General features: G+C 37.6%; 1 protein-coding gene across 2 annotated transcripts in view; it reads left to right on the top strand.

The window, feature by feature from the left end:
* The window catches only part of BTBD7 (BTB domain containing 7), a 55,946-nt gene that overhangs the window by 14,901 nt on the left and 27,667 nt on the right, over positions 1-13,378 (top strand). For both annotated transcript variants that reach the window (XM_032691039.1, XM_032691038.1), the window contains exons 2-3: positions 4,818-5,003; positions 9,969-11,048. In XM_032691039.1, the coding sequence (XP_032546930.1) occupies positions 4,922-5,003; positions 9,969-11,048 (1,162 nt within the window). In that variant the 5' untranslated portion in view covers positions 4,818-4,921. The remainder of the gene's footprint in view (positions 1-4,817; positions 5,004-9,968; positions 11,049-13,378) is intronic.

Raw genomic sequence — 13,378 nt, 5'->3', positions numbered from 1 at the left:
CCCCCAAACCCAGTGTACCAGTTTATTGCTGGATCTTGTCATCTCATCTTGCATTATGGTTTTACTTCCCTGAAACGAGCTGTTGGGGCAAAATAGAATAGCATTTTTGGTCTAGATAAAAATCTAAGCAAACATGAATAAGGTACGCTTGTGATGCTTGTGTTGTCATTTACTCATAGTAAATTTAAAATGTGTTAAGTAAAATGAAAACCTGAAATACCATATTGGTACAAGTATGTGCATGTACTTGATATAATTTCCTACTTTGGTTTTAGTATTATGCTATTTCATAATCCTATGACAGCAACTCCAAAAGAAATACAAAAAGTTTTTAAAATCTTACAGGGAAGAGCCAAATGATTTTGACTGTAAAACATGTTGTAGCACTCTCCACCTTGCCCTTTATATTAATTGGATTCCAATGGACTACAGGAAATTTTATGAAACATTTATATTGTGTGATGACTATAAAAAAAGTGTCACTGTTACCTGATGTCCATTTTGTACACAGACTTTTTGTTAAATCAAAATTCCCAGTCCAGGAATTCCTGGCTGTCAGCCCAGATACTTCAGTTGCAAGTCTTCTTAGGTTCCTAGGATTTTAGGTTCAATGCAATAAGTATTGAGAGGACTGAGAAATTTATTTCAGATGCTGAAACTTTTAGCTAGATTTGTGTTTATTTTAAATTCTGTTCTGAGTATCAGTATAATCTGAAAGTCGCTTCTGTGCTTTTTGTAGCATTTGGGATGGTAATTTTAGCTTCTAAAGCTTTCTGGTTTCATATAACAAATTTCATATACTCTTTCTGCAGTACAGGCTTTTTTAAGCAAGCTTTGACATAGTTTGTTTTTTCCTGCGTACCCGTGTATGTACATAAAGCACATCTGTGCTTGTATTGCTGCCCTCAACAAGAGGTCCTGTTTCAGTAGGTCAACAGATGTTGAATTGTGTTTCGTTTTGATAATGCTTACATGGATGCATGCAAACTTTTAATAAAAAGGCAAGAAAATGTTCACCTGATGGTAGTTTTTAAACAAAATTTTGTTACTATATTCTGAGGCTAAAATGTGATGTAAAATATTCTTCAGATAAGCTCAAGTAGAGAAGTTTTTGGTATGCAGGATAGCTTCTGCAAGGAAAGATGAAATCTATCATTTTGCAGCTAAAGATCTAATTGTTTGTGGTTTGGAGTTATTTCTTTATTTTTATGTTCATTTCCTTTTACAACTGTCTGTCACCATGGGGAAACAGCATTCTTGACTTGGCATTTTTGCAGTAACTGAGGTGTGTTGACCTTCATACTAAACTCAGCAGGTTATGTGCTAGACTGACATCTGTTCAGGGAGGCTAGGTTTGGTGTAGAGGCTGAAGTAGACACTATCAAAACAAACCAAACAAAAAAAGGCACCTAAATCCATGACTGGTTTAAGTACACTTTGCTGTCAAAAGATGCAATCCTACTCTACTGGCTTATTTTCTTGTTCTTTTTTTTTTTTCCACCTGTGCTAGTGCAACTATTCATTTGATGTCGTAACAAGCAAATTGGGGTGACTGATAATGTTTAAAGATTTTGTTTGGGTTGGTTTTAACGTGAGTCAATTTGTCTGGTCTGCAAAATATTTGGGACAGAACAAACAAAATAGGAGAAGTCAATATGAGAATGAAAAGAAACCTGGACTTCCTTCAGGACTGAGTTCATCATGGGTGCCAGCTTAAATTTGTTTAGGAAACACAACATGGGTTATACAATATTAGCTTGTAAATTTAGTGATGTATTTAAAAATACAAGAATTTTGCTTTCAATTGATACACGAGGTTAAGGACAGTACTGGAACTGAAGCTATGATCGTTTATGAGCTATAGGTCTCAATACACTATTACAAATCACAACACACTTGAATTCAAGATGCAAAATACTTTCAAGAAATTAGCCTGCACATGCATGGCCAAGCAGTGTGTGGAAGTTACATATTTTAAATTTAGTGAGTGAATTCATTCTGCGTGATACTCACTTGGGCTTAATGTGTAACAATGTTGTTGTGGAAAGCCTCTGAATAAAATTATTTTCTATATCATGTCTTTTATTTCAGGAACCTTTTATGATGTTCCTTTTTCAGTTAATTCCTGGTTTGCAAATTCAAGCACTGACTGCTAGTGATATTGAACAGTTGCATGTATAACTTGATCGCATTCCTTCCATCTTTTGGGGCGCACTTGTTGCCAAGTGGAAGGAGGTGGAAGGTATTAACTTCAAACCTGAGACTTGGTTAGGTATACTGAGTGGTTGCTCAGGGGGAAAAAAAAAAGCCCCAACACTTTTTTTTTCTTCTCTTTTACTTAGCTCCTGGGCTCTTTCCTGTGTCAGGAAGAACTGAAAACTATTAGTAGACATCTAATAGATGAGTTATCACGCCACAGCTGAACGCGGAAGAGGAAGGTGGAATAACAGTGGCATTATTCCAGGACTTAAGTCCAAATGAACAAAGTCCAATTTTTAGCTGAGAAAAGGGAAGTTGTTGGGATATCTACTCAGATTGCTGGCCTTTATTTGTGAGAGTTAGCATTCAAACTGAAAGGTGACTCTTACCTCCACAAAATTTGTCCTGGGTTTAACTAATTCCATCTGGAAATTGACACCACATTTAAGGAATGTATTCTGGGTGGGTACACAAATCACTTGGAGTGTCACTGTTTTAATGAAATTATTTTCTAAGTGTTTTTTCTTAAATCGCTAGAGTTTTTTTCATATATGAAGAAGAGATCTGCATCCATATGGATTCAGTTATCTTAAAATAGCTAGCTTATTTCTGCACAAGGAAGAAAATGAGTACATGCATTGGCTAAGACTGAACTGATCCAACAGCTTGTGTTTGCTGAGATGATTTACTGGTGTTTGCTGGTGTGATGCTGCCCGTTTTACATGTGCTTTGGTTCTGTCTTCATCTTGAGTAGGCTCCTATTCACGTGGGATGTTTTTTACCTTTGTTTCCTGGTGTGTAGCAAGTTGAATCTGCGTGGAGGCAAGTTCAGGATTGTATGCAGTTGAGGTGACCTGGCCACCTCACTAGGGAGGGCAGGCATTGGAGCACCGCCGCTCTCATTTACAAGCCTGGGTGTAGGGTGGTGGTGTTATGGTTGTTTCCTGCCTTAGCAGAATTCCACTGGTGGCCAGCAGCCTGCAGCTGTGTGAGGCCAACCTGGGCTATGCGCTCTCCAGAGCAGTGATTCTGCCTGTACATCGTGTCTAGTGTCACATGGTATAGCTCCTTTTTGAAAACATCGGGTGTCATAGACCATAAATACCAAAAGGTATGATTTTTAGGAAGCTTGTGCTAAGGCATCAGGTAGATGGAAATCATGCACTCTTCTTTCGGTCCCACACCCGTGTTTCGCCTTTGTGTGAATAACCACATCTGTAAGCCAGGTTTTCAAACCCTTCTCAACTCTTCCTCTTCGTGTAGTCAACCCTTAAATCCTGGGGTTTTTGTTCCCCCCACCTCTGTGCCTACAGCAATTTGCAACCTTTTTCTTCATGGCCTGTCTCTCACTGTCTGCTCCCCAGGATCTGCACTGCATACTGCACTTCTTGACTAAGGGAGGCCAGATGTGCCTCTGCACTGAGAATCGCATCTCACCTCTGCAGTGTCACAGTAACTCCCTCTTCGAACTCCTCATGCCAGAAATAGAGTATTAATGCAGGGAGAGGAGACTGGAACAGTGCTGCAGCTTCCATGAAACACATGCCTTTGCAGGTTACTTTCTCGGCCAATTTAACACGCCAGAGATGTTCTGAGAAAGGAGATAAATTTGGGAGCATATAGCAAATACAGGTGCACCTGTGACAGTACAGAACAATTAATCTACATGTTCACAATATTCATAGAATCATAGAATCAGTTGGGTTGGAAGGAGTCTCCAAGATCATCAAGTCCAACCCTTGGTCCACTACCGCTGTGGTTGCTAGACCAGTGGAGTCTAAAAAATTCTTGGTAGACTTTACCTTTGTATCACTCTCCTATCTGCATGTTTGTGTTTTTGAAGGGGGCACACCAATTGAGTTGACAGTAGCACTTCTTCATGTGGTAACTTTCATTTTGCGGTATTAATAATTTAACACTGCCAACATGGGAATAAATTAGGACGTGCTTGTTGTATGTTTAGCAATGAATCCTTGTTGGCATTACCTCAGAATCGACTTCCTAAAATGTTTTCAAATGCCCAATAAAAACATTCAACAAATGCTTAAATGCCTAATTTTTACTATTATAAACCTACTTCTAACCTACTTCCATGTATTTTGAAGCCTAAATTTGAAAAGCAGTACTGAATGAGAACTATGTAAATGTTATGAAATAAAAATGCTGCTGAAAACAGTGATAATGGCGTAACCTCCAATGGGATTGGCTTATTTTACTTTCTCAATCAGTGTAATTCAATCTGGGATTTTTAACATTGTGGGAATATATATAAACATGTATGAAAAGTCTTTCTTGGTATAGTCAAAGGAGCATATCTAGTCTAGACCAACTTCTGCTTGAAGGTTTCTTAGTTGAAGGGTTGATAGCCATCCTGTTCTGTGTTACAAATTTATCATACTGATTGGTGAATGGTTTGGAAAATTGCAAGTCATCGTGGGGAAAAAAGTATTTTTGATATTGGTTTAAAATCCTTTAAATAAAGGACTGTCTTGGAAGTGTTAAAGGTTTTATTTCATGAAAGTGCTGTGTGTTGGAAGCTTAATTTATTTTATCTAAATCACATAATGCCTACTGATGAACAAATAGCAAAGTACCTAATTGGTGTTTTTGTTCTTCAGAAATGGAGGAACAGAATGCTGGACCTGGGATTGAAGATTTATAAAGGATTATGGGATTATACACTGAAGAGCCAGCAGGCGGAATGCCTGAGTGACTGAAGAAAATGGGTGCTAATGCATCTAACTACCCTCACTCGTGTTCCCCAAGGGTAGGGGGAAATTCACAGGCACAACAGACATTCATAGGTAACTCTTTTCGGTTATCTTGTCACTTACATAAATGACTTGCTGGATTGTGTATGCACTGGATTTGATTTGCTTGCAGAAATGTTGTGTAGAGCTTTTATTTTCTAGGTCACCAGTTTGAATCCATTCAAGCTCAATCGTGCATGAAATTTGGTCCTATCCATCTGTTTGTCCTATGTATGCAATGGGTTGATCTGCCATTTGCTGGTAAACAGTTGCCAGATTATTTAAATAAAATAAAGGGGGTTTTATAATTAAACCTTGCATGCTAGTTTTCCTGGTTTGAGCAGTTGCTTTCTGTTACCATTTTCTATTCTTCTTCCTCCGATTTTCTGTGAAACTGTGTTAGAGCATATAAAACTCTTGATCATCAGTATTCATTGTAGTATTGGCATTGTGTCCAAGTGAATTAGTTCCTTATTGCTAGAAGGGATGTCTCTGATAATAAACCTGTTAAAGTAACAAACAGTCTTGAAGACAGCTTTTCCTCCTTTTCCTGTGCCTTTAAATGGGGAATGGAGGTACTTATTGTCCTAACAGTATTATTTACAAGCAAGAACCTTGCTTAGCCAGAAACATGAGTTGAAGGGCCCTTAAGAAATTATTTCTTTATTCCAGTCATAACTGGGGCAGGCCAATACCTTTATGTGTTTTTCAGTCTAGTACAAAAAGACCTCAATGGAGATCTAAGTACTGTCACACTATAAATAATAAATAGTTACGTTATGAATCTAAAAGGTGGCAGTTTTTGAGAAAATAAATATTCCTTTAAAAAAACCAGCCCTGACAGCCTGAAGAAGGATCTTAGCAGTAAATAACATCAATAGTTTATAAATGCCTTTCTCCTTTATGCCTCAGCTTGCAACACTGAATAAATAGTTATTGATATTCAGTGTTACTTCTTTTTTAATCACCATTGAAAGCACAGTGATATCTTTAGCAGAGGAAAAACAGATTTGGTTTGTAAATTTTCTCTTTTGTCTCAGCTTTTGTGGCACTCCTTACTCAGATCTTTGTAGAGGACAGGCCACACAAACTGTTACATTTAAGAACCCATGCTCTGGGCAAAAATGTCCATGTGTGCAGTCATAGCATGTTAGAGAAGAACTTAGTATTAACATCATGGATATCTGTGCTGTAAAGTTCCCCTTAAGGGTTTACAGATTTTCAGTGTATTGTAGCTAACAATAATAGGAGGTTTGCCCCAGTTTACATGTAACTTGCTAAAAATCAGAGTTAAGATGTTTTTATTATGTGTCTTGACGTTTTTTAATCTGCCGCTATACTGAGTGAAGAAAAAGCCTTACAGACCTGGAAACAGGCAGATCTGCATGCTGAAACACCTTTTAAACAGATTTGAAGAGGAGAGATTTCCAAAGGCTTCATTAATTCCCCAGAAACTTTCTATATCGTATGTGGAATCGTTGATACTCTTTGTTATTAAACTCAAAATAAAAACATATTATGTCACAAATTACTGACCCCCATTGCCTATGGAAAATTGTGGTTGAACCTCTTTTTGAGGAAAGTCTAAAAGCATGTACTTGTCTCATCTTAGGCAAGGCAGATAAATGGTCTGGGTACAATTCTTGCTGAAATCTTTTGATATTATGGGGTTCCATGAGTGTGCTATTTCCATCACATGTGTACATCTCTGCTTCCTGCTTTGTGACGTTTGGCTCCTTCTCATTTTGATTTTTGTTTGGGTAATAGGTTTGTATAGCTGTCTCTGTAAAAAAAAGAGATGTATCCTAAAATTGATAGCTGAGGTTTCCATCACTTGTCTTAATGTTATATCAGCTTCTGTAAGTTTGAGGATTTTGTGGTTTGGTGTTTTTTCTACATTTTGGGGGGTTTCTTATGTGGAAGGCATTAGATCTGTTTACTGCTGAAGTAGAACTGGGGAATAGCGTTATAATAGTTGCATAATTTAGTTTTCTTATTCCTGGAAACTGAATTTAGGCCGGTGGGTTTGTTTTAGACATGCTGCTTTACCATTAAAGCACTGCACCATGTTACGTTGTAAGTGTAGGATGAACACTAAAAGCTAAGAACTGATCTGGCAAAGCACAGTAGTTTCATAGTATGAGCTCTTATTTTTAGTTGACTCCATGCCGAACTTGCTTAGAGTTTATGAAGAGCAAATAAATCACTAAAAATGATGTAGTGCACTTACTGTAAAGAAATACTTTTGTTCTAGCGAAAGCTTAGCTAGTCATCCCATTGCTGTTTTGTCTACAGCGTTAAGGAGGAAGATTTCACACCATTTTCTAGGGTAGTACCTCTGTTCAAAATGTTTGTTTTTAAATAGAGCTCTATAATTAGATTTTCAAATGTGTGGGCATGCAAAGGACTAAACAGATCTCATTTTTCATTGTCATGTAGTTTCTCTGTGTAGTCTTCTGTTTCTGTAAATATTTACCTGTTCAAAGCTAGGCATGGTCTAAGGGCATGAAGTAGCTATTACTTTTGAACAATATTTAATAGATTGGTGCCTTTTAGTGTAGAAGTGGGGAATAATTTTTTTTCTACTTCTAATGCTGCTACCTTATGAAGGAATACAGGCAGGTCAAAAAGGTTCTCTTCTGGATTCTTTCTTTGAGGGATACAGAACCACCAGCTGTTGTGAACCCAGAGAGGCAATGCTGGTGCATCTGTTTCTACCTCTGATAAAGCAGTTACGTGGTGGTGCTGTTGTAGCAGTGTTTTATGTATTTGTAAGGGTTAATAGCACTGTGTGCAGTACTTCCAGAACCAAGTCTTGTAAGTAGCTCAGGGTTCACAGAGGTTTGAATGGCGTTTTAGTATTTTGTGGTGATTCATGTGCAAGTAATACCTCAGAGCAGCCTTCAGGGAAGAAAGAAATTGAAACTTGTGGTGTCCTAGTTTTTCTTTAGTAGAATGTAAGAGAATGTTCTGCATACTCAAATTTGCTGTTAGAATGCAAAATAATAGAAATGAGCTGCCATGGTTTTTTGCAGCAGAATCTATCATTATAGAGTGACCAAAGTGTAGTTAAACTTTTATTGTGATATGTAATTGAAACTCTTTAAATGAAGTAGAAATTCTAGACTTAGTCTCTATCAGCAGGAGGCTGAATCTCTACTTTTTCATTTTCATATTTAGTATAGCATGTGGAAGGAATTTTGCAGCACAGTCTCCTTGTTGAAGTTGTCTTGAGTTACTGCTGTTCTTTTCATTTAAATGGATATTTTTTCATATCTTGAAATTTCAATATGATTAATAACATGTTGCATGATTAAGCAAATTTTAATGTAGCTTAGATGTCTTTCCTCAAATAAAGCAAAGTTCCTTCCCAGAGTTTTCACTAATAGATGAATCATAAAACCACTGTGTGTCATGGTTTGTGGGAGTTTTAATTAGCTCAGCATAAAAGCCACTGTGTGAGTTTTCTTACAGTTATTGAGGCTTAAACAATAACACAATTTACAGAAATCTTAGGTTGCTACAGTTGTCATGCTCTCAAATACAACTTTAAATTATTCCTGTGTCTTTCAAAGTTCAAGAAATAGTTATTTGAAATAATGTGGTAACTAAAAGCACTGTGTTTTGACAGGCTGGCCCACAACATCACTGTCAAAATAGCATTGCAAAACATTATCACAGCAAATCTACCTAAGTGGAACTGGGAGAGTGCCATGATAGAACAAGTTGTAAAAGGCCCCAAACACCCTGGATGTGCTTTGAGCTTAAAAATGATAAAAAAAGGCAACAAGTAGTGAAGCTACACAAATGTACTAATGGAAGCATGTTAACTATTCCTGACAGAAAATGGACAAATACTATTTCAGATGGACCTGTTATTGAACTGTGTACCATTTGCAAATGTTTTCTTCTTGTTTCTTCTTTGGTCCGAAAGTAGGAGTTTGGTTTGTGTACTTTCTTCTTCGGTTGTCATATCTGAGGCTCTTCACTATCTAGCTTAAAATGTAAAGTTCCTGTAAATAAACTTAAATTAGAAAATAACCCTTGAAAAGAAGTATGACTCTCACATTGAAACTATGTTTTTTAACTACTTTTTTTACTAAAACATTACTTTGGTTTTCTATTACTTGCTGAACTGCAGATTCTGACTCTTTTTTTTTTTTCTTACTAAATTGCTATCAGTGTTAGTGTATATGCAGCTAGGCTCAAACTGACAGTCAGGAAAGGTTCCTTTAGCAGAACAGGTCAGGTATGTAACACATTATCTTGAGGGGAATCCATTTTTTTGTTTGTTTGTTTCATTATATGTTTGATTCATAACATAACTTCCCTATAAATAATTTTTGAGGAGAAAAATAATTATAGGAAATCTTAATACAATAAAACTTCCCTTCTCCATATTCTTTTTGATGGTGTCTATGCACAAATTAGCACCTGTATTCTGTGGAAAGGAGCCCATTTTATGTGTTTGACTTCAGCATTACTTGATTATCATATGACAGGATTTTTACTTTCTTGTTAAATTTGCACTGAAAGTAATTCATTGTCCTCAGTTTCCCTGAATGTTTTGGTACTGTGTTCTTTTTTTTTTTTTTTTCTTATGACTGTAACCGTCTGATGCCAGGTATGCTTTTGTTGAAATGACACTTAATGCTATAACAGAATTTGAAAAACACTTTGCTAGGGCCTTGCTACTATTTCACTGAGACCATACTAGTGTTTAAAAAGTTAATACAAGACACTTTTAATGTTATGACCACAGTATGACCTAACCAAACAAAAAAAACACATCCGACTCCAAAATCCAGCAAACTGTAAACTCTGTAGATGGGGGGAAAAAAAGCGGTTTTGTTCTTAATGGCCAGAAAATGCTTCAGTCAGGTTTTCAACTTGTCAAATTATCTGATGTGCAGAGGAGGAAAAACTGTGTAACTTTCAGAGACACTGGGTATTTAGGTGTTATGGACCTTCCTTTTAAATTTAAAGAATAAATGTGTTCATTTTCCTTTTTGCTTTCAGGGACATCATCCTACTCTCATCAAGGTTATGGCTGTGAATCGAAGCTATATAGCCTTGACCATGGCCATGAGAAGCCTCAAGACAAGAAAAAGAAAACCTCTGGCCTTGCCACCCTCAAAAAGAAATTCATTAAGCGTCGGAAATCGAGCCGGTCTGCTGATCACGCCAAGCAGATGCGCGAGCTCCTCTCGGGCTGGGATGTCAGAGATGTTAATGCATTAGTAGAAGAATACGAAGGAACATCAGCCTTAAAGGAACTTTATCTACAAGCTAATTTGGCAAGACCAGAAGCCAGGACGCTACAAAAAGACATGGCTGAACTGTATCAGTACAAATATTGTACTGACGTAGACTTAATATTTCAAGAAACCTGTTTTCCTGTGCATCGTGCGATATTGGCGGCAAGATGTCCATTTTTTAAAACGCTGCTTTCTTCGTCACCGGAGTATGGGGCAGAAATAATAATGGATATTAACACAGCTGGCATAGATATGCCTATGTTTTCTGCTTTGTTACACTACCTTTATACGGGAGAGTTTGGAATGGAGGATTCAAGATTCCAAAATGTTGATATTCTTGTTCAGCTTAGTGAAGAATTTGGAACACCGAATTCCTTAGATGTTGACATGCGCGCACTGTTTGATTATATGTGCTACTACGATGTGGTTCTTAGCTTTTCATCCAACTCTGACTTAGTTGAAACTTTTGGTGGAAGTCAGAACTGTCTAGATGAAGAGCTCAGAGCTCATAAAGCTATTATTTCATCACGATCTCCGTTTTTTCGTCACTTGCTGCAGAGGAGGATACGAACTGGTGAAGAAATCACAGACCGAACTCTACGAACTCCAACTAGAATTATATTGGATGAATCTATCATACCAAAAAAATATGCTAAGGTCATTTTGAACTGTATGTATACAGATGTGGTGGACCTCTCGGTTTTGCACTCCAGTCCTTCAGTGGGCAGTTTAAGCGAAGTTCAGGCTCTTGTAGCAGGAAAACTAAACATGACTAGGGCTGAAGAAGCTATGGAGCTTTATCACATAGCACTGTTCTTGGAGTTTAACATGCTTGCACAAGGTATGTAATACTGTCCTTGCTGTAGAACATATGACCTTACTAGAACAATTTTAACTATTTTGTAATTATGTTTATTGTCAGCTATCAGTGACTGACAGTTCCTTTAGAAAAGGAATTTGTTTTCTATCTGTAAGTTGTTGGTAATGCATCTGTTTTCTAGGGACAGAAGAAATGCCATGTAAGAGCTTTTAGTTATATGGTGTGTTGTTGAAGCATGCTATCTATATCAGATATGTAACTGGTCTTGGTATTTCTGATCCTTATTTAATTCTGTAATCCATCTATTGGGTGTAAACTATAGGGAGAGGATACAAGAGGAAGAAATATTTGGACTTGTTAGGAAGCGTCCCAATGTGTTAACAAGGCTGTAAACTTGAATGATTATTTCTGTAGCTTATGTCAAAGGGTGCGCAACAACCCTTCAGTCTTGCTGTTGGGGTAAATTTAAACAGCTTAATTGCACTAATTTTAGGTCTTTAATATCTGCTTCTCTGTGTACAGAACTGAAGGCAGGGCAGTAAGCATTTTGAGACATAAAGTTTAGAAAGCTTTAGTACTTCAATTATTCTTGGCGATCACTAAAATCTTGATCACATACAACTTCCTGCACATAAAGGCTGACCAGGGTTATTGCAATCTCTGAAATGTCAGAGCACCAATTGGTGAACTAATGGCACCTCTTGTGGTTGCAGGAGCTTTACCTTCAGTTTCATCAGTTGGTGTTTGAACTACTTAGTGGCCATATTATACATAATGGGCTATGGGAATTGTTTCAGGCCCTGCTGGTGGGGAATGAGAATTTTACTTTTGAGCTGAGAAGGGGAGAATGGAACTCACCGATACATCGGCAACATGATTTGTTTAAGCTTGGTTATTTTTTTTTTTAACAAAAGTGACTTTTTACAGTAGATCTGTACATCTGTAACTTTTAGCTGTCAAATTGAATTTGACGAGATTGAAACCTTATAAACCGTTCAGGAGATTTCAGTAAAATAGGAAACTTCTTAAGGAGTAGACATGAAAGAGCAGGTATAAGCCCTGCAAAAAGAGATTATATTTGTAATGGGTTCTCCTAATAGTTACATGAAACTGAGAGTGGTAAAGACATGGGAAATTAATAAAACTGCTGTAGCTTATGTAGAGCTTGGCATTAGAGACTAATTTTCAGATGATGCTGAAAGTTGAAATAACCGTACTGCAATAAAACTGGCAGAAATCAAATGAGACTTCTTTTCTGAGGTAACCTGCTACAGGATGTGATTGAGCTGTTCTTAGGCTCAGAATCATTGAATCCTAGAGCAGTCTAGGTTTGAAGGGACCTCAGCAGATCATCTGGTCCAAGCTATGTGAGAAAGGGAGCCTAGGTGAGATAATGTAGCATTCTGTCCAATCACATCTTGAAAACCTCCAGCGATGGGGACTACACTGTGTCCCTGGGGAGGTTGTTCCAGTGAATGATTGTTCTCATGGCAAAACCATCTTGTATTGAGATGTCTCCCAGTGCAACTTGGACCTGTTGTCTCTTTGTTCCCTTCATGTGGCTCCTTGTGAAGAGACAACCTCTGTCCTCTTTATAGCTGCCCTACAGTACCTAAAGGTACTGGAATACTGTGATGAGGGTTGGCTCCCCTTGAGCCTTCTCTTCTCCAGGGAGAAACGACTTAACTTCTTCGGTTTTTCCTCCCAGGCTGAGTTCTCCAGCACTGGGATCATATTTGTGGCACTCCTTTGGACCCTTTCTGGTCTGTCTGCATCTTTGTTATTTTTGTTGTTGTTTCCCTCTGAGTACACCTAGAAGCTTAATGTTGAATGGAATGCAGAAGGGGCAAGAAGTGTCATGGTAGTTGAACTACAGTACTAAGTTCATTTCTGTGCAGTATTCACAAGTTAATAGTACTTGAGAACAACTCAGTAGGCCAGCTGAAAGCAAGAAATGAAAATGGATTGAAATTAAAAAGGTGATAGGAGTGTACAGGTTCTCAGTTGTGGTGCATGCACATGCACAAGTGCTAAAAGGATTTAACATGCTCAGGCAGTGCTAATGAGGGAATTTAACTGTGAACTAAATCCTCAGTAAGACACTGAATAATTATGCAGTTTCATAACTGAATAGGGTGCAATTCTTTCCCTCAGATTGGAAACCTAAACTGTGATCTGGAGGTGCTCTGATGAAGCAGTGTCAGTTATATCAAAGCAGATAAGCAATGGCAGAGAAATTTGAAGAGAAACTTAGGTAAACTTATAGGTAGAAAAATGGCTTTTTTTGTGTGTGTGTTAGTAAATGCTGAAAAAACAGAGATGATGTTTCATTTGATGCTGAGTTTCATTAT

This window comes from Chiroxiphia lanceolata, chromosome 6 (genome assembly GCF_009829145.1).
Source record: "Chiroxiphia lanceolata isolate bChiLan1 chromosome 6, bChiLan1.pri, whole genome shotgun sequence".
Lineage (NCBI taxonomy): Eukaryota > Metazoa > Chordata > Aves > Passeriformes > Pipridae > Chiroxiphia > Chiroxiphia lanceolata.
This window is presented reverse-complemented; position numbering and strand designations above follow the sequence as displayed.